Source organism: Budorcas taxicolor, chromosome 22 (assembly GCF_023091745.1).
Source record: "Budorcas taxicolor isolate Tak-1 chromosome 22, Takin1.1, whole genome shotgun sequence".
In the NCBI taxonomy this organism is placed as follows: domain Eukaryota; kingdom Metazoa; phylum Chordata; class Mammalia; order Artiodactyla; family Bovidae; genus Budorcas; species Budorcas taxicolor.
Window position 1 is genome coordinate 25631128 of NC_068931.1, and position 22584 is coordinate 25653711.

Sequence of the window (22584 nt, forward strand, 5' to 3'; positions counted from 1 at the left end):
CCCAGCATCAGAGTCTTTTCCAATGAGTGGCCGAAGTACTGGAATTTCAGCTTTAGCATCATTCCTTCCAAAAAACACCCATGGCTTCAACAATCTCCCATACTCTTAGCAACTCCCTGTTAAGATTTCTCTATCTTGAATGGCCAGACCAGACACCAAGACATCATATGGTGTCTCCACCACAGTGAGCCTGAAGCATTTCAAATCCTGCATGCCAAAAAGCAATTTCCACCATACTTCTCCATCACTCCCTCTTCAAGACATATTCCCTATTCTTGTTAAAGTCATTGCCATCCACCCAGACACCTAAGAATGAATCCTGGGCACTAGCCCTTCTTTCCCTAGACCCATCTTCTTGATCTCTCACAGTGAATCACCAAATCTAATTGCTTCCTAAGCCTCTTTTAGAATGATTCACTCTTGTCTATCATCACTGAGAGCCTTGGTTTAGAAACGCTTTAATCCTTCTCTGAATTTCTTCAACAGTCTAACTGATCTCCATACTCTTTTTTCTGCCCCTCTGGTAATACATCTTCTGGACTGCAACCAGACTGATAATGATCTCATTTCTGCACTAAAACCTTTGGTGGTTCCACATGACCCTTGGTATACACACCAAGTTCTTTAACACAGGAAAGACTCAAGGCTGGATTCTGCCTACCTGTTCAACTTCATTATCTCCCCACTCTCAACCTAATTCTAACCAGTGGCTTTCTCCTTTCCCCATGCCTTTGCACATAGTGATCTGTCTTCTTAGAGCATTCTTCCGTTGCTATCAGAGGCTGCACTAGCCCACACAGTGCCTTAGAAAGAAGCACCCCGCTATACACCAGAAACTAACACAATATTATAAATCAAATATACTTTTATTAAGAAAGAAATGAAGAATGGAAAGAGGGAAGGAAGAAACGGGCACCAAATCTGAGCAGATACTGCCAGTACTGTCTTAGTATGTGGATGAATAGCACTTCATTCAAAGAGATGAATGCCTCTTGATGAATATGATGCAAACGTAATTTCAGCCCCACTTGCCCCACCTCCCCCGGCACCTCTGTGTGAAGTACAACTTGCACAAGCTTCACAGCAGCCCTACTGCACAGGGTCACTTGCTCCCTATTGTATATGCCTTTATATCTAGTTTGAGTTAAATGTCTTCCAATAGGCTCCCATAGGTCTTTGAACATATATCATCAATCATAATATTTATTCCATTCTATATAATTAGCTTTTGATTTATAATTATCTCTACTGAAATGAGGCTTCCTAGGTTGTGCTAATGAAAAAGAATCTGCCTGCCAATGCAAGAGATGCAAAAGACACGAGTTCAATCTCTGGGTCAGAAAGAGTCCCTGGAGTAGGAAAGAGCAACCCACTCCAGTATCTTGCCTCGAGAATTCCATGGACAGAGGAGCCTGTAGGCTACAGTCCTTGGGGTCGCAAAGAGTTGGACATGACTGAGCACACACACTGAAATATATGATGTTAGTCACTCAGTCAATGTCCAACTCATTGTGACCCCGTGGACTGTATAGCCCACCAGGCTCCTCTGTCCATGGGATTTTCCCAGGAAGAATACTGGAGTTGGTTGCCATTTCGTCCTCCAGGGGATCTTCTAGACCCAAGGATCCAATCCATGTCTCTGGCATCTCCTTTATACAGGTAGATTCTTTACTGCTAAGCCATGGGGGAAGCCCAAATAAATGATACTTAAGCGAAAATTTCCCAAATGGCAGTTTCTAAACTGATGCGGGCCAGTGATATCATTTTTATTAATCCATGGGTAAAATGAGAATTTTGTTTAGTGTTTTCCATGACAATAAATTTCTAATATAGAAAACATACCCTTTCTTTTGGATTAGATTCTTCTGACTTTTTAGTATTAAAACATTATTTATTTTATAAAAAGAGGATGATAAAAAGAAAGTGGGTTCTTGTTAAATTCCTGACTTGGCAAAATAAAATGTTAGTAAAATAATGACAGTTCCTAGAGTTTTGTTTGTTTGTTTGGTGCTTGTTTTTCAGTCATGTGTGAAGTCTGAACATAGATGATGCCTCTGCTTTAAAAGAAAGACTAGCTTCTGAATCTTTATGTTCCAACTGTCCAATATAGAGTAGGCTCTCCGTAAACCTTGGCTGAATTAATCCCTTTACTGGTCAAAGTGAAAGCTGCTCAGTCACGTCCGACTCTTTGCGACCCCGTGGATTATACAGTCCATGGAATTCTCCAGGCCAGAATACTTTCTCCAGGGGATCTTCCCAACCCAGGGATCAAACCGAGGTCTCCCGCATTGAAGGTGGATTCTTTACCAGTTGAGCTGCAAGGGAAGTCCTTTACTGGCCAAAACTCAGCAAATATTTCATACAAAATCGTTTAGGTTCTGTTCATTCTTCATTTTGCTTATTTTTTTTTTTTACATAAGTGTATTTAGGCAGGCTACAATCCATGGGGTCACAAAGAGTCAGACACAACTGATAATGCATACACACACACACACACACAGCCACACAAAGCAACAAACAAAACCTTTAATGGCCATGTGAATCTTCCCTTGAAAATACCATCATCCTATTCTGTTAGGAACATACATTATTTGTGGACACTCCAAATTTCATACTAACCCAAGCTATCATCTAGAACATATGGAATAGTATGAGGCCACCTATATCTTTCTCCAACGATGGCATTTCTTTCTTGCATCTGTCAAAAATAAGTGGGAAAGGATTCATTGAAGGTATCAGTCAAAAATTATGAAACAAGCAATAGTTAAACCAGAAATAAAAGAAGTTTTAAGTTTTCCCAAGCAACCTAAGGGCTTCCCTGTAGCTCAGTGGTAAAGAAACTGCCTGTCAACACAGGAGACTCAGGTTCAATCCCTGAGTCAGGAAGATGTCCTGGAGAAGGGAATGGCTACCCACTCCAGTATTCTTGCCTGGAGAATTCCATGGACAGAGGAGGCTGGCAAGCTATAGTCATGAGGTTGCAAAAGAATCTAGACAGAACTTAGGAACTAAATAACAACAAGGCAACCTAAACAGATTGTCCGTGTGTGTATGCATGTACACATGTGTGTGTACACCTACTTTTATCATATCATAACAAAAGTTTTAGGAGGAAATCATTAACTTCTCTTTTTTAATAAGGAGAATGGCAAGCATTAATACTTCCTTTAATCTTATTTCACTTCAATTATTCATATTTTTACATATCCTTTTAAGTGTTAATGCAAGTTTATATGCCCAAAACATCAGAGTTTGGAGCAGAGAAAGGTTTACTGCAGGACCATGCAAGGAGATGGGTGGCTCAGGCCCCTCAAAACACCTAACCTCCTGAAGGGTTTTGGCAAAGCATTTGTAAAGGCCAGATGAGTGAGAGGGAGGCACAAGATATGTGATCAGTTCATATACAATTCTCTGATTTTCTGATGGGAAATCATTAATTACTATCATTAACTTTGTTGATAAAGTTGAAGAAGGAACCATGTAAAATCATGTAAATAATGATTGATGTAAAACTGGACTATAAATATGGTAGATTCATAGACTAGTTTCCTATATTAAGATTTAAAAACATATAAAAAGAAAGTGATAGCAAAACCTCAATCATCTTGATCTCACAATATGAGAAAAGTTCCACATGAGCTATGCCAAAGTTTTCCAAAAATTTTAAAATATTGAAATTTTTGGAATAGAAAACATAATATTTCATTAATGTATTCACCCAGCTAATGAAATGAACACTGTTCAAGAGAAAAGAGATCTATTGGTAACAGTGGATATACATTTCTCAGGCTCTAGTGGAGGAGACAAACAGCATGTAAGAAAAAAATATAAACAGGATCTATTTAATAGTAGCAGAGGAAATAAAAAGGGAGATGCAAACAAGAATAAAGGAACTGGGGGGAGTGCATTAGATAAAGTAGTCAGGACAGGACTCTTTGAAAGGATGACATTGAAGGTGAAATGAGGGTGACAAGAAAAAGCCAGACTTGAAAGGTTACTTGGACATCACCTGAAGAACTATGGATGGAGGTTTGTGACATTGTACAGGAAGCAGAGATCAAGACCATCCCCATGGAAAAGAAATGCAAGAAGGCAAAATGGTTATCTGAGGAGGACTTACAAACAGCTATGAAAAGAAGAGAAGTGAAAGGCAAAGGAAGAAAGAAAAGATACACCCATTTGAATGTAGAGTTCCAAAGAATAGCAAGGAGAGATAAGAAAGCCTTCCTCAGTGATCAATGCAAAGAAATAGAGGAAAACAATAGAATGGGAAAGACCAAAGATGTCTTCAAGAAAATTAGAGATACCAAGGGAACTTTTCATGCAAAGATAGGCATAATAAAGGACAGAAATGGTATGGATCTAACAGAAGCAGAAGATACTAAGAAGAGGTGACAAGAATACACACAAGAACTATACAAAAAAGATCTTCACAACCCAGATAATCACGATGGTGTGATCACTCATCTAGAGCCAGACATCCTGGAATGTGAAGTCAAGTGGGCCTCAGGAGCATCATGACGAACAAAACTCATGGAAGTGATGGAATTCCAGCTGAGCTATTTCAAGTCCTAAAAGATGATGCTGTGAAAATACTGTACTCGATATACCAGCAAATTTGGAAAACTCAGCAGTGGCCAGAGGACTGGAAAAGGTCAGTCTGCATTCCAATCCCAAAGAAAGGCAATGCCAAAGAACCCTCAAACTACTGCATAATTGCACTCATCTCACAAGCTAGCCAAGTAATGCTCAAAATTCTCCAAGCCAGGCTTCAACAGTAGGTGAACCAAGAAATTTCAGATGTTCAAGCTGGATTTAGAAAAGGCAGAGAAACCGGAGATCAAATTGCCAACATCTGCTGGATCATTGAAAAAGTGAGAGAGTTCCAGAAAAACATCTATTTCTGCTTTATTGACTATGCCAATACCTTTGACTGTGTGGATCACAACAAACTGGAAAATTCTTCAAGAGATGGGAATACCAGACCACCTGACCTACCTCCTGAGAAATCTGTATGCAGGTCAAGAAGCAACAGTTAGAACTGGACGTGGAACAACAGACTGGTTCCAAATTGGAAAAGGAGTATATCAAGGCTGTATATTGTCCCCCTGCTACCCCACTCCAATACTCTTGCCTGGAAAATCCCATGGATGGAGGAGCCTGGTAGGCTGCAGTTCATGGGGTCGCTAAGAGTCGGACACGACTGAGTGACTTCACTTTCACTTTTCACTTTCATGCATTGGAGAAGGCAATGGCAACCCACTCCAGTTTTCTTGCCTGGAGAATCCCAGGGATGGAGGAACCTGGTGGGCTGCCGTCTACGGGGTCGCACAGAGTCGGACACCACTGAAGCGACTTAGCAGCAGCAGCAGCAGCAGCAGCAGCAGAGTACATCATGAGAAATGCTGGACTGGATAAAGCACAAGCTGGAATCAAGATTGCCAGGAGAAATATCAATAACCTCAGATATGCAGATGACACCACCCTATGGCAGAAAGAGAAGAAGAACTAAAGAGCCTCTTGATGAAAGTGAAAGAAGAGAGTGAAAAAGTTGGCTTAAAACTCAACATTCAGAAAGCTAAGATCATGGCATCCAGTCCCATCACTTCATGGCAAATGGATGGGGAAACAGTAGAAACAGTGGCCGACTTTTTTGGGGGGGATCCAAAATCACTGCAGATGGTGACTGCAGCCATGAAATTAAAAGACGCTTGTTCCTTGGAAGGAAAGCTTTGGCCGAGATAGCTGATTAAAAAGCAGACATTACTTTGACAACAAAGGTCCATCTAGTCAAAGCTATGGTTTTTCCAGTAGTCATATATGGATGTGAGAGTTGGACTATAAAGAAAGCTGAGCACAGAAGAATTGATATTTTTGAACTATGGCGTTGGAGAAGACTCTTGAGAGTCCCTTGGACTGCAAGGAAATCCAACTAGTCCATCCTAAAGGAAATCAGTCTTGAATATTCATTGGAAGGCTGATGATGAAGCTGATACTCCAATACTTTGGCCACCTGATGCAAAGAGCTGACTCATTTGAAAAGACCCTGATATTGGTAAAGACTAAAGGCGGGAGCAGAAGGGGACAACAGAGGATGAGATGGTTGGATGGCATCACTGACTCAGTGGAGATGAGTTTGAGTAAACTCTGGGAGTTGGTGCTGGATAGGGAGGCCTGGTGAGCTGCAGTCCATGGGGTTGCAAAGAGTCGGACACGACTGAGCGACAGAACCAAACTGAACTTGGAAAGATCATTCTAGACAAAGGAAATAGTCATTGTTCTATTCAGAGGTGAGAATATGCTTGGTATCTCTTGCATGTTTGAGGCCAGTGGCCTAATGAGATGAGATTAAAGAAGAGAGGAGACAGGAAGAGAGGTAGGCAGGAGTTAAATCATGCAAGGACCTGGAGGCTGTGGGTCAACCTGGATATTACTCTAAATACAAGAGGAAGCCACTGAAGAGTTTCAAAGCGGGAAGTAAAAAGGTAGCACTGCTAATTTAAAAGATCATTTTGCTGTGGAAGACAGGTGACAGGGACAGAGTGGAAAAGATTCTAGGAGATTTGAAGTAGATAAATAGAAGAAAAGTGGATTCTTAGGAGTATAGATGCACTGTGGAGATAGAAATGTTAGAACTTACTGATGGAGAGGATGGCAAGGTGAAGAAAAGGGAAGAAGCAAAGGTGACTCCTGGAAGTTTTTACTTATTATTCAGTGGAGTGGGGAGAGGGAGTGGTGATGAATTTACTAACAGGGAAAACTGGAGAGGGACAACATGCGTGGGAAATCAGAGTTGAATTGAGGACTCATTATGTTTGAGGTATCTCATAAATATTCCAGAGGAACTGATGGATTAGCATCAGGATAGACCAGTTGGGACCTTGGGTGAGGAATGAACCAGAGTTATATATTTGGAGTCATCAGCATAGAGGTGACATTTAAAGCCCTGATACAGGATTGGATCAAGAAGGGGAGAAGAGCAGGCCAAGGACTAAACCTCAGATACTCTGTAGCTCTGATTCTTGAGTTGAAATTCCCTTGGGGGTTGAGGGATATTTAAACATGATACCTGTGTTCATCTGCGTGCTATGATGGCGAGGTAAGAACCAGTACTCTTTATGAATATCTTAGGAGTATCTTTACGTGACAACACTATTCTCAGCTATTAGAGTAGAAGTCACAAAATCTCTCTCTTATGATAGAAAGCCAGATTCATTAAATTGACCAATTCAACTTAATTTTGCTTCAACTAGCTTTAATCAGTGAAGTTCTATTTAAAAACAAAAATCTCTTGTGTGCTTAGTCACTCAGTCATGTCCAACTCTTTGTGATCCCATGGACTATAGCCCACCAGGCTCCTCTGTCCATGGGATTTCCCAGGCAAGAATACTGCAGTGGGTTGCCATGCCCTCTTCCAGGGTATCTTCCCAACCCAGGGATTGAACCCAGGTTTCCCACATTGCGGGCAGTTTCTTTACCATCTGAGCCACCAGGGAAGTTCATAAATACTGGAGTGGGTAGCCTATTCCTTCTCTAGGGGATCTTCCTGACCCATGAATCGAACCGGGGTCTCCTGCATTGCAGGTGGATTCTTTACCAGCTGAGCTACCAGGGAAGCATTGCAATAATGAAAATCAATTAGATCAGTAAGAGCAAAGATATGCAAGATAAGTGACAGTCTTCAACTGCAAAGAAGTTTGAGTAATGAATGATGGAGATACCATTATGTGAATCCCTTAGCACATAATGTATTCATTGACTAAATGTGTCAACTATGATCCTACATCCTTAGAGACTGTTGGGTTTAACAAAACCCACACTATACATTGCCAGGTACTCGATTTCAGCTTGCAGTGATTAATTGAAAGTTCTTCCTTGCATTGTTTCAACTCACCTCATCAAGCATGATGTCTCCCTCAAAAAGATCCAGTCCCAGATCTAAGAAGGAAGATAAAAACTTTTGTTAGCAAATTGGATTCAAGCTCCCCACTTAACAAAGAATGTAAAATTTAAAATCCACAAACCTTCATTGATATCAAATATATCCCGGTCAAGTCCATTATCTACATCTTTAACAAAAATAATAAAAACACATTGAATGTTGTGTTTATGAAAGAAGAAAATCTTTATCAACTGCTGATTAGAAGTAAGCAAGTTTCTTTCGTCTCATATAAGAGAGTACCATGCTCTGATTCAATATACATTGATTGACTGATCGATTGATTGAGAACCTCCCTTGAGTCAGGCTTGGGGCTATGGAGTTTGGCATACATCTCTACATGTCCCTTGAATGACAAATAACTTCAGGAATAAGAAATTGGTCACTCCATATAATATTAATTTGAAGGACTAGATTAGATGACTAGATAGGAAGCAAATGTTTACACAAGATAAAATCAGTTCAAGCAACCCATATATGTATATTCCTTGCTAATAATGTACCTTGGAACTCTCAAGCAAAATTCCTAATCTATATTTGAACTATTCTTTAGTTTCAAAAGGTAGATAATATGGCCAAACCTCAGTGTACAATTGAATAGGAAGAACATCACGTCCATCTGATTTGGCATAAAGACAGCAAAAGTAACAATAGTTGACATTTATGGGATGCCAATATGTCAGTCACTGTGTTTGGACTTTCTTATACCATCATATATATATATATATATATATATATATATATATATATATATATTTTTTTTTTTTTTGCTGAGTATGTGGAACCCCTGAGCAGAAACAATAAAATGTTCTTCAATAAATCAAAAGAAGCCAGTGCTTGATCAAAGTTCAATGCAAGTATGCATTGTGCTTAGCATTAAATGTGTCCTAAGTTCTTCTGTGCTGTTGCTCTATTATTCACACGACCTTCTTTTACTATGTGTGCTGCGCCATGCTCAGTCACATAAGGCAAAACTCAAAATAGACTCACCAAAGATTTCTGGAGTTGGCTGGGAAACAAACACAGAAGAAAATGATATTATTATGATGTCTGTGACGTAAATAGTCTTATTGATTCCTATTTCCATCTAGCCATCTGTGGGGTTTTGTTTTTACCTTAATATTATGGATTAGTTTCTGGCATGTATTCAGGAGAACTAAATCAGAGTCTAAGATAACTTTTTGACCCAAGGGTCTTCTCATTTCATATAAAAAATGAAACAGTCTGTTGTATGAATTTGAAGGGGTGAAGCAAGAAGCCAAGTTCTCAGATTCAAAAGAAGGCAGAACATGAGTTCTGCCCTCCAATAAGTGTTCACATTAAACATGATTTTCTAATGAATTCATGGAGCTTCATTTGAAAAATCTAATAACTTATTCTTGGCATTAAAATATTATAATTTATAATGATGCTTTAAACAGAAAATTTTATTGAAGACCTCATTAACCATGGTTTAATTTCACATTTCACTCAAGACTCTGTCTTCGAAGTCAATATCAAATACTTCAGAAAAAAAAAACTTATGGCTATACTTTGCAAATGAAAAAAACAAACAAACTGAAAATAGTTTCTCTACAGGTAGCCAAATGAAGGGCTCCTCAGTGGCTCAACGGTAAAGAATTCACCTACAAAAGCAGGAGACACAGGAGACGTGAGTTTGATCCCTGGGTCAGGAAGATTCCTGGAGAAGGAAACGACAACCCACTCCAGTATTCTTGCCTGGAAAATTCCATGGACAGAGGAGCCTGGTGGGCGACAGTCCATGGGGCCGCAAAGAGTTGGACACGACTGAAGCAAGTGGGCAGCAGCAGACCAAATGAAACCCAGACCACGTACCCAGCTGAAAAAGCTGAGTAAACCTGAGATTTCTTAATGAAGTCTAGTTTAAAACGCTCTTGGACTTGTAGACAGTAGGTCTGGGTTTTATTCCTGCTTCTACCAATTACCAGCAAGTCAGTTCACCTTCCTGGTACTCGGATACTCAGAATATCTGTACAATGTGGTCACTGCTGGCTTTCTGGGAATTCTGACAGTTATATGATATAGTGTGAAAGAATGTGGCAAACTATAATAAAATGTCATACAAATGTAAGGGACAATTTTATTTAAATACAGATTACCTGTAGGTTCTAGAATCTCCATGCTAGTATCAGTTGGGATATCTGGCAAGCAGTGAGGATAAATTGGTTGGATGGTGACCATCCTTTTTTATATAAACTAGTGTCTTGATTGTCTCACACCTTGGCCACACACAGGCACACCCTCACAGAGGAATGCCAACACACCTCCCGAAAAACATTATCAAGCATTCATTCATAATTACAGTTTTAATGAGTCTCCCATGGTATCTCTTGTTCTCACTGCTGTAGTTCTGTTCACAGAATATTAGTTCAACGTAATAATTGTTATTTAAAAATCGCAACTAAAGATTATCCCCAGGCATTTGAAACTTCATTTAAAACCTCAATTATGGTTACCAGGGGATGTTGGAGGGAGAGATAAGCTGGGAGATTGGGATTGACATATACAAACCACTTATATAAGATAGGTAACTAATAAGGACCTACTGTATAGCACAGGGAACTCAACCCAATACTTTGTATGAAAAAAAGAATCTTTAAGAAAAAGAAGGAAAAAGAGTGGGTTATATGTATAACTGATTAACTTTGCTGCAAACCTGAAACTAACACAACATTGTAAATCAACTACACTCCAATAAAAATAATGAATAAAACCTCAACTTGGTTTGCGGTACCAACTACCTGTCGTTGTAGAAAGATTGGTGTAACCTGATGAAGAAGAAGAGTGATTCCACGCTACACGACTTAAGCCTTGGCTGTGCCCATGACATTCATTACTCACTCTGTCATGTCTCACATTCCTATAACAGCAATACATATCACATTCCTTAGTCAAAACGGAGTGATTTTCAAGTTTCCATCTTATCGTAAGAAAACTTGTTACACAACAATGAAACTGCAGAGAAAACATAATTTTATCTCATGTCCCTGACTTTTCCTCTGGTGCGTCTTCTTCTCACTCCCAGTACTCTGCCTGCCCCTGCTCACCAAAAAAAAAAAAAACCCACATTTAATTTCATTAACATTTTGAAATTCCTTAAAAAACAAAAAACAGGTTGTTCTTTAGTAATCATTATCAACTATCCCCAATTTTTCTAATTTTTTCCCCTACATTGTTTCCTTACCAAGCCAGAAACTGAGAGGAGGGCAGCAGAGCACAGAAACCAAGGCAGATCCCAAGAGGTCATGCTGAGACTACCAGCTGAAAGCTGTGAACTATGAAATTCAGAGCAGCATTTACTTTTTAAAAGGCAAACAACATAACGTATAGCCTTTGGTCTTAATGATCCCTCTGGCAGGTCAGCCAACTGCAGTAGTAATACCTCCAATCAAAAAGTTAAAGTCCAATATCCTTAGCACAGCTCTGCAGAGCTCATTGGTTGTTTTTTGTAGGTTTTTATTTCCCCTGTGTCAACATTCAATAGCCAAACGCCTGACTGAGAACTGTTAACAAAACAAGTTCTCTAATGTGTAATACTGGGCCCCAAGATTATTAAGTGCCACTTGAGAACAATAATATCGTTAATTTCTAATCTCAATCTTTCAAATGTAAACATTTGTGAAGTTCTTTCTGCTCTTCTAGCCCTGAGCTGCTTTAATATATCTAGTTATGTCCATCACGGTTTGCTGTTCATTCATTTAATAAAAATGTATTGATTTATAATACAAAATCCATTAATGTCCTAGAAATTTAGCATACTTGACATTCACATTTAAAGTAGCAAAACAGCAACACATGTCCCTCCTGAGTATTCCCATCAAGCAAAGTCAAGAGAACACTGAAAAACCAGTGTTCCCAACCCATCTCTCAGTTCTTGCTCAGTTTTTCTTCTTGGGGTAATTTCTTTTTAGAGACAATCTGCTTTCTCATTTCCCAGAGTTTCACTCTCAACTTAACTGTGATGTAGGATAATATTTTTGAAATGTGAATTTTTTTTTTCCCTCAGTATTTCTTTCACTCAAGACCAGTCTTTGCTCATTCTGCACTAATAAAAAAAGATTGGAGGACTTCCCTGGTGGCTTAGTGGCAAAGAATCCACCTGCCAATGCAGGAGAGATGGGTTCAATCCCTAGTCCAGGAAGATTCCATGTGCCACCGGGCAACTAAGCCCATGTACCACAACTACTGAGTCCAAGGCCCTGGAGCCTGTGCTCTGCAAGAAGAGAAGCTACCACATGAGAAGCCCTTGCATTGCAACTAGAGAGAAGCCTCCCTCGCTGCAACTAGAGAAAAGCCCGTCAGCGGCGAAGACCTAGCACAGCCATAAATAAATAAAGGATCTGAAAAGACATGATCCACAGACAAAAGACCTACTTTGTGAAGGGAGGATTCTTTGTGAATCTAAGCAAGTCAGCCCATCCTCTGAGAATAGGAGAAGAGTTAAAGGGGAAAGTTAAAGATGGTAGGGATGATCAATTTCTCACTTGTTCCTGGGGAACATGCAGATAGTTTGTGGGATCCAAAATCAAACACACCTGTTTCCTGGTAAGAGATCCAAGAGACCAACATGCTCTACAAAAGAAGTCATGTCTTCAGTGCGTCTGTCTGTTAGTCTCTCAGTCGTGTCCGGCCCTTTACAACCCCATGGACCATAGCCTGCCAGGCTCCTCTGTCCTTGACATTCTCCAGGCAAGAATACTGGAGGGGTTGCCATTCCCTTCTCCAGGAGATCTTCTCGACCCAGGGACAGACTTCAGGCCTCCTGCATTGTGGGCAGACTCCTTACTGTCTGAGCCACCAGTGGAGGAGAATAAATCCTCTGAGGCCGAGAGTGCCCAGAAGTAACAAAGGAAAGGACCAGGCCTGACGGGCCACGTGGATAGGAATGTCTCCGCAGCAGACTGCACAGAATGACAGCCAGCCCAGACAGAGGATGGAAGTTTCGGAGGATGCTTGTGAAGACAGATGACATCGGGAGCAGATGGGGCCTCAGCTGTTAAGTTTAGGCACAAGCCTGGGGGTAAAAGAAATCTTGAATTTGCTACAATTAAATGTCTCCACTTGTGTGGATAGGGACCCAAAATGAAAACGTTGGTTACAAAAAACTAAAGGTATTTATTACACATGTCTGTTTTGTGAGCTGAGATGTGAAGCTGAGACTCCTGACTGCATTCCGTATGTGTCAGGACAAGCAGTTCACATTTGAAGTTGGGGAACTGGAAGCAGGAAGAGAGGAGGCAGCATCCTAGGACTGATGGAGTCTGTATTGAGCCCTAATTATTAATACAACAAACGGACACAGCCTTGCTACGAATCTCAGAGTCATGGAGGCACAGCTGAAATCCAACTATAATGTGTTTTGACAACAGTTTATGGATAGCTTTTACATTTCCTTCTTTCTGGGGTTGTCAGTGACACTCTTTAAAGCAAAAATTATACTTGAGCTGGTCTAACACACCTCCGGTTTTATCCCGCCCCCTAGGAAATTTTTTCAAGCTCATCTTGGAACCTGAAGTTGGATCCCGGGAAAACATCTCTATCTCTGGTTCTTGGTCCTCCTCTGGTCTTCCTTTCTCCCAGGTAGTATGGAAGGAACAGGGATTCATAACCAGGAAGCCCAGGGCTTGAGATTCTCGGCCTTATGAATTGTTCTGAAAGCATCTTAAACAGTTGGGAAATCATATTTTCCTTAGGAATGTAGTTCTATGGATCCTCAGGGAATATGAGTTCATTCTAGACCCGAGAGTCGCAGGCCATGAGTAAAGAACTTTCTAACAAGAAACAGCAGAAAGATTGCAACAGAGATCCCAAAGACTTTGTATCTTTCTTCTTGCAATACCTGTTTCCTAAACTTGATTCTCTTTCCTGAAATAAAAATTTTTTTTTCAAAACAGACTCATAGATACAGAGAATAAACACATGGTTACCAGAAGACATGGGGTGAGCGGAGTAAAGAGAGGAGAGAGATTAAGAGACACAGGCTTCCACTTGCAGAATAAATGGGTCATCTGCATGATGTGTACAGCTCAGGGGATACAGTCAGCAACTGTGTCGTATCTGCGTCTGGTGACAGATGGTGACTAGACATGTAGTGGTGAACATTTCGAAATGTATAGAAATACTGAGTCACTATGTTGTATAACAGGAACTAACATAGTGTTGCAGGTCACGTATGCTTCAAAAACAAACACATTCATAGAAAACGAGATCAGATTTTCAGTTCCTAGAGGCAGGAGTGGGGCGGGGGAATTGGATGAATACAGGAACAAGGCTCAGACTTCTCGTCATAAGATAAATAAGATCCACTCACTTTCTGAGACGGTCCACATCCTGTCCATGGAATACGTATCTCTCTAGATAAACTTTCACTTAAAAAGAAATAATAAGTACTAGGGATATAATGTACAAATGGTAAATATAATTAACACTGCTGTATGTTATATATGAAAGTTTTGAAGAGTAAATTCTAAGAGTTCTCACCACAAGGAAACTACTTTTTCTCTACTTCTTTAATTTTGTATTTACATGAGATGATGGATGCTCAGTAAACTTATTGTGATCATCGTTTCATGATGCAGGTAAGTCAAATTATTATATATGTCATCAAGTCACCTTAAATTTACACAGTCCTGTATGTCAATTATAGCTCAATAAAACTGGGTAAAAAAAAGTTTTGTAAGTTATTTTATTAGTTTCCCAATATTAGACTTTTATGAAATCTTATAAGCACTTGTATAACATATTGGAGAGGTACACAAATTTAAATTTAACTAAATGGATCTTTTTGGGGCTCCAAAATCACTGCAGATGGTGACTGCAGCCATGAAATTAAAAGACACTTACTCCTTGGAAGAAAAGTTATGACCAACCTAGATAGCATATTCAAAAGCAGAGACAATACTTTGCTGACTAAGGCCCGTCTAGTCAAGGCTATGGTTTTTCCTGTGGTCATGTATGGATGTGAGTTGGACTGTGAAGAAGGCTGAGCACCGAAGAATTGATGCTTTTGAAGTGTGGTGTTGGAGAAGACTCTTGAGAGTCCCCTGGACTGCAAGGAGATCCAACCAGTCCATTCTGAAGGAGATCAGCCCTGGGCTTTCTTTGGAGGGAATGATGCTAAAGCTGAAACTCCAGTACTTTGGCCACCTCATGCGAACAGCTGGCTCATTGGAAAAGACTCTGATGCTGGGAGGGATTGGGGGCAGGAGGAGAAGGGGACGACGGAGGATGAGATGACTGGATGGCATCACTGACTCGATGGACGTGAATCTGAGTGAACTCTGGGAGTTGGTGATGGACAGGGAGGCCTGGCGTGCTGCGATTCATGGGGTCGCAAAGAGTCAGACATGACTGAGCGACTGAACTGAACTGAACTGAAATGGATCTAGGAAAAACTAGAAGAATGGGGAGTGTAGTGATGGTAGAAGTCCCTAGGCAGCTAGGGGGACACAAATTAAATAGTGTCCCAGCCAAGTGAAGGGCAGAAGAGCTCCTAAGACATCTGCATCCCCATGTGTTGTGCAGACAAAATTGCATTCTTCACACAGATCTTCTAAGCCCCTCCCCAAAATTACTATCTCTTACTCCATTTTCCAAAATCGTGGTATGTTCCTGTATTATTTAGGATTTTCCAGAGAAGCAGAACTGATAGGACATATATATAGATAGAGAAATTTAAGGCAATGGCTCACATCATTGCAGAAGCTTGCCAGTCCAAAATCTGCAGTGGGCCAGCATGTTGGAGACCTAGAGAAAAGTTGATGTTGCAGACTTAAAAAAAGAAAAAAAAGTTCAAAGGCAGTCTGCAGGCAGAATTTCCTCTTCTTCTGGGGACCTCTGTCTCTCATTGCTTCAATCCTTCAACGGATTAGATGAGGCCCACTCACAGGAGGAGCAAGTTATCCGCTACTCAAAGTCTACTAATTTAAATGTTAATATCACCTAAAATACTTTCACAGGGACATTTATATCTGTGTTTGACAAATATCTGGACCCTGTGGCCTAGCCAGGTTGACACATGAAATGAAGCATCACAGTTTTGCTGCAAGATCTTCTTTTATTTCCTGGACTCTTGATGATCACCTGCTTATGGATGGCTACTTGTCACACTAGAGATGACTACTGTTGCCACTTAATACAAGTGTCTTGACTCAGCTATAACCCTGGCTGAAGACAAAGATGTCATTTATTACAGTTCATGAGGAGCACCAAGGACAATACGGTCACATCTCTGATGCTAGAGAAATATCAAAGGGCAAAGAGTAATCTTACAGATTTCAGGAAGCCAGTAGGCTAAGACCCCGAGGAACAATTCTGTTCTTATACCAAATGATCCTACTTCAAATCTTTGTACTTATTTTATACTAAGAGGCAGCCCACAAAGAAAGAGTGGGGGGTGGGGGTTGGAAATTGCTGTGGCACAACAAGATAAACAGATTCCTCCAATCACTACAAGAGGGTCACCAGGTGGCTTGTAAAGTTCTCCAACCCTAGTCTAGTTCAGTTGGCTTGGTGTCGTTAAGAATTTACGCCAAGCTCGAACAGGTCCGCAGGAGGCATCCATTGACTCTGTGATGGAAACGATGCCAGCTGAGATGGCTCGTAACCTAATACCTGTACATCTACTTTCTGGGACTGTTCAAGAGGTTTAATGGCCTCAGGGACCCCCATGGCAGTCCAGTGGTTAAGAACTCTGCCTACCAGGGAGAAGGGCAGGGGGAAAGGATAATTAGGGAGTTTGACATGGACATGTACACACTGCTATATTTAAAGTAGATAACCAACAAGGACCTACAAGTTCCCAACAGGGAACTCTGCTCAATGTTATGTGTCAACTTGGATGGGAAGGGAGTTTGGGGGAGAATGGATACACATATATTATGACTGAGTTGCTCTGCTCTGAACCCGAGACTAACACATTGGTAATCAGCTATACTCCAATATTAAATAAAAAGCTAAAAAATAAGTTAAAAAAAACACTCAGCCTTCCAATGCAGGGGGGCACAGATTCAGTCTCTGGATGGGGAAGTAAGATCTCACAAGTCACATGGTACAGCCCCAAAAAAGAGTTTTTATGTCCTCAAACTCCAATCCAGTTTTCTACTCCTGTATCTCAGGCCTGCAAAGACTTGGAAGAAGGAATTAATCACTCTTCTTTCTGGCTGCACTTATGTATGACAGTCATTACCCAAAGTTATAGTTATTATATATATTATATACTCAAGGCTGTATATTGTCACCCTACTTATTTAACTTATATGCAGAGTACATCATGAGAAATGCTGGGCTGGAGGAAGCACAAGCTGGAATCAAGATTGCCAGGAGAGATATCAATATCCTCAGATATGCAGATGACACCACCCTATGGCAGAAAGAGAAGAACTAAAGAGCCACTTGATGAAAGTGAAAGAGGAGAGTGAAAAAGTTGGCTTAAAGCTCAACATTCAGAAAACGAAGATCATAGCATCCGGTCCCATCACTTCATGGCAGATAGATGGGGAAACAAGGGAAACAGTGGCTGACTTTATTTTTCTGGGCTCCAAAATCACTGCAGATGGTGACTGCAGCCTTGAAATTAAAAGATTCTTAGTCCTTGGAAGGAAAGTTATGACCAACCTAGACAGCATATTAGGAAGCAGAGACATTACTTTGTCAACAAAGGTCCATCTAGTCAAGGTTATGGTTTTTCCAGTGGTCACGTATAGATGTGAGAGTTGGACTATAAAGAAAGCTGAGCACTGAAGAATTGATGCTTTTGAACTGTGGTGTTGGAGAAGACTCTTGAGAGTCCCTTGGACTGCAAGGAGATCCAACCAGTTCATCCTAAAGGAGATCAGTCCTGGGTATTCATTGGTAGGACTGATGATGAAGCTGAAACTCCAATACTTTGGCCACATGATGCAAAGAGCTGACTCATTGGAAAAGACCCTGATGCTGGGAAAGATTGAGGGCAGGAGGAGAAGGGGATGACAGAGGATGAGATGGCTGGATGGCATCACTGATTCAATGGACATGGGTTTGGGTGGACTCCAGGAGTTGGTTAGGGACAGGGAGGCCTGGCATGCTGCGGTTCATGAGGTCACAAAGAGTTGGACACGACTGAGTGACTGAACTGAGATTTATATATACTATATATAAACTACTCACTGAAATTTGTAACTGCCAGTGCTTGGCACTTAATAGGTGTTTGCTAAACACTTACTGGAAGAAATGGAGAATGAACTATTGAAAATCAATATCTAGAAATTGCTTTCGTTATAGATGTACTCCAGTGGCACTAGTCACATAACAAGTTTTTCTTGGGCACAGAGGCCAATAAAACCACATGCTTTTGTCCTGTATGTTTTTGTCCAATAAGAATTAACATTTCCCACTGGGAACAAAAGTAAGGCTTTGTTGTGACCTATTGTTCTGGGTTGCCTGTGCACAGATCAAGTTTTCACAGTTTCCTTGGGCCAAATCAGATTTACGTGCAAAGTGACGTTAAGAGTCCTTCCCAGGGGTGAGGTTGTGTGTGTGCAACACGAACACGGTGTTAAAAGCTACTCATCAATATGGCAGTATTCAGTGTAAGCTCACTCCATTTATTTTTGAGGAAATTTCTGCCAAATAGCCAATTACCATAGTTTGTCAGTTGTTCTTTAAGTAAATATGAGTTTTTTATGTAATGAGAAAAGCAGCTGCTGCCGCTAGTTTAGTTCATTTCTCAAAAAACACAGAGGTGTTTTTCCTCTGTATGTTGAGTGCATGGATCATTGGCTATTTGGGTCAGCTAAGGTGACACTCTTAGGCCCTTGATACAATCACTAAAGTGCAACTAATCTAATTTAACAACGAACAGGTGACACCTTCCATGTGCCCATGCGTCATCCAGCTTGTTTTTCCCTGAATTGGCTTTTTGTTTCATTTTGTTTTACAGTGTCCTGCGAAGGTAAGCCACCCAGACATGTGCTGAAATGACAACTACTTTGCAAGGAATACATAAATGACACTGTCTGCCAAGTGACAACAGAAAGAGGGCAGGAGGTAAACGGTCCCATGCAATGCGCAAGCCTGGGCTGGTGCCGTCAGGGAGGAACAGGACTCGGCTGCGTTGGGTCTGAGCATCAGTGGCACTGCTCAAGCCTTCACTCCCTCTGGAGGGAGAAAACTTGCTGGACAGAAGCAAAGGAAATTTGAGAGTTTAGTTCTCTTTCTTCTTTCCGTTTTCTGGGCTCCAGCTTTGAACACACAGTAACATTCAGCCTAAGCCACTTAAACCTCAAAGACTACTGAGAAAGAAAAGCTTGATTGTCTGATTCACTTCATTGTCATCAGCTGTGAATAGAAGCGATCCCTGAAGCACTCAGCCATGTGTCTGGCTCCTGGTCCTTTTTGTCACGTGTGCAGTCCTCTACAGCTGTCCACCAACCTTTTTCTCTTTGTTTTCCCCATTAATTAATTTTTATTGCAGTCTAGTTGCTTTACAATGTTGTGTCAGCTTCTACTGCACAGCAAAATGAATAAGCCATATATCCCCTCTTTTGGACTTCCTTCCCAATTTAGGTCACTGCAGTGCATTAAGTAGGGTTCTATCTGCTATACAGTATGTTCACATCAATTGTCCATTTTATACATGGTACCAATAGTGTATAGGTGTCGGTCCCAATCTCCCAATTCCTCCCACCCCATCTCTTCCCCTTTGGTATCCATCCCCAACATTTTCTCTTGAAACCCATTTTCATTCTGAAAAATGACTGAGGAAATCCCAGAGAAATTTTATTGTTCTGAGTTATCACACAATACTGGCCTTATTAAAAAAAAAAACAGAAAAAATTTAAATGAGCATAATTTATTTTAAAGTAACCATTTTAAGAGGCTTCCCTGGTGACTCAGTGGTAAAGAAATCTGCCTACCAAAGCAGGCAACATAAGTTCAATATCTGGTCCGGGAAGATCCCACAGGCCACAGAGCAACTAACCACAACCACTGAACCTGGGCACTAGAGATTCCAGGGCATGTGGGATCTAGTTCCCTGACCAGGGATGGAACTCAGGCCCCCTGCATTGGGAGCTCAGAGTCTTATCCACTGGGTCACCAGAAAAATCCCAGGTCAAAAGTTCAGTATTTTACAAAAGTAGTTTGGCCTGTGGAGCCCTAAAAGGGTCTCAGGGACACTCAGGGGTCTGTGGACCGTATTTTGAGAGCTGTTGCCTTCTAGCGAGGGGAAAATAGAACAAGACTCAAAATGACTGGGGTTTAAGCCTTTAGCTAAGAACTTCACCTATTTATCAGCTACCTGAGCATGGGAAAGAAACTCTCTGAGTCTCAACATTTTTTATTTATGAAATAGAAATAATGAAACAAATGGGCATGTTCAGTATCCTTTTAAAGTCATATACATAAAGTTAGTGCCTGGAATCCCAGTGGGCGCTGGCGGTAAAGAACTCACCTGCCAACGCAGGAGACCAAAGAGATGTAGGTTTGATCCCTGGGTTGGGAAGATCCCCTGGAGACGGGCATGGCAACCTACTCCAGTATTCTTGGCTGCAGAACTCCATGGACAGAGGAACCTGGTGGGCTACAGCACATAGAGTCACAAAGAGTCGGACATGGCTGAAGCACGCACACACGCAGTGCCTGGACTATAGATCAAACTAGGATACGAACCAGAGATTCACAAATCTCTGGTAAAGGAGTTCATAAAAAGGAGCTCTTGTAAAGGTTCCATCCCTGATCAGGGAACTAGATCCCACATGCTGCAACTAAGAGTCTGCATGCCACAACTAAAGACCTCGCATGCTGCTACAAAGATCGGAGATCCCACGTGCTGCAACCAAGACCCGGCACAGCCAAATAAATTATTTTTTTTTTAAAAACTAAACAATTCTTTAATTAATATATTCATGCATTTGTTACTGAAGGAAGTCAGACAGAGAAAGAGAAGTATCATAAGATATCCCTTATACATGGAATTTGAAAAGAAATGCTACAAATGAACTTATAAAATAGAAAAAGACTCACAGACTTAGAGAACAAACTTATGGTTGCCAGGGGGAAGGATGAGGGGAAAGGAAAGTTAGGGAGTTTGGGATGGACATGTACACACTGCTGTATTTAAAGGGGACACCAAGCTCATGGAACTCTGCTCAGTTTTATGCAGCAGCCTGGAGGGAAGCAGATTTCAGGGGGAGAATGGATCCATGTATATGCATGGCTGAGTCCCTTGGCTGTTCACCCGAAATGATCACAGCAATATCAATCAGCTATACCCTAATACAAATAAAAAGTTCAAAAAAATATATTCATGCATTTGTTCCAAAATATTTATAGAGAGCCACAGCCAGACACTGTGCTAGGTGATGGAGATGTATAAACAAACGACATGAGCCCTGCTCTGTAACAGTTTACAGGGACATTTAAATTAGCTGTAAGAACTCAATCTGATGAGTGTCATTTTAAAAAAAAAGCAAGTGCCAAGGTCAAGCAGTGAAATACTTGCTTGGAGTCTATATCTGGATTTAGAAAATCAGTTTAAAAGGAGAGATGGGCTCCTGAGCCAATACGAGGGGAGAAGAATACAGACAGCCTGACTTTGACGAGGTTTACAGGTCACCAAAGTGCGCAGTGAGCTAAGAAGAAGAGTGGGAGCCCCATCATTCTGAACTACAAACTCTGCCCTCAGATGGGGAAGAGAGTCACAACAAAAGTGCCATGAGCACCGGACTTTCAGGCCCCCACCAAGGCAGTGAGAAGCAGCAGCAGTTGATCCTCATATACACATCATGGGAACCTGCAGCCACAAATAATGCTCAGCTGTTCTATGACCGGGGCTTCCCAGGTCTCAGTGGTAAAGAATCCACCTGCCAATGCAAGAGACGTGAGTTTGATCCCTGTGTCAGGAAGATCACCTGGAGAAGGAAACAGCAACCCACTCCAGTATGCTTGCCTGGGAAATCCCATGGACAGAGAAGCCTGGAAGGCTACAGTCCATGGGGTTGCAAAAGAGTCAGACATGACTTAGTGACCTAAATGACAACACCACTGTGGGTTCTGGGTCCTCAAGTTTGGGACTTTGTGTGGCCAGAAGGGAAAGGTGTGCATGGAGGGGGCAAGATGTGATTCATTGCAGGTTTGGGTAAGAATAGAAGGGAAAGAAAAACATTTGCTTCAAGTGTCATAATTTAAGCCACTGGTCAGTGTTTCCACGGAGCTGGCTCCTCAGATGAGAATTCTGAAGGGTTATGAATGGGCCTGGGACACAAAAGAATTACACCTCACAGATACAGCTGACTAAGTCATCATTGTTTTCAGACCAAGCAGGCAGGACATACAGGCTACTGTTTCATCTTCATCTGAGAAAGGAGAGAGAATAGAGATAATGAGCTATCGTGGAAATAAGTGTCATCTTACAAGTGGGCTTAGGGAATCTACTACCAGCACTACACATTTCAGGTCTGAGGACCAGGAGCCAAGAATAACCTGCCTATCTCACCAACCGGCCCTCAAACCAGTCCTGTAGAGTGAAGTGACTTTAGAAACTTCTGAGAATGACTCTATCATAGATTATCTTTTGACTTACATAGGTGTTTTCCAGTATGAGTTTATGAACAAGGAAGAATTTGGAAAGACAGGTAAGTTCTCAT

General features: G+C 41.2%; 1 protein-coding gene across 1 annotated transcript in view; it reads right to left on the bottom strand.

Moving 5' to 3' along the window:
• Positions 1-11207, bottom strand: part of MEP1B (meprin A subunit beta) — a 32754-nt gene extending 21547 nt beyond the window's left edge. The window contains exons 1-5 of the mRNA XM_052660368.1: positions 11145-11207; positions 8930-8948; positions 8025-8069; positions 7895-7938; positions 2620-2698 (exon numbers count right to left, since the gene is read on the bottom strand). Coding sequence (XP_052516328.1) covers positions 2620-2698; positions 7895-7938; positions 8025-8069; positions 8930-8948; positions 11145-11207 — 250 coding nt within the window. The remainder of the gene's footprint in view (positions 1-2619; positions 2699-7894; positions 7939-8024; positions 8070-8929; positions 8949-11144) is intronic.
• Between the last annotated feature and the right edge of the window lie 11377 nt (positions 11208-22584).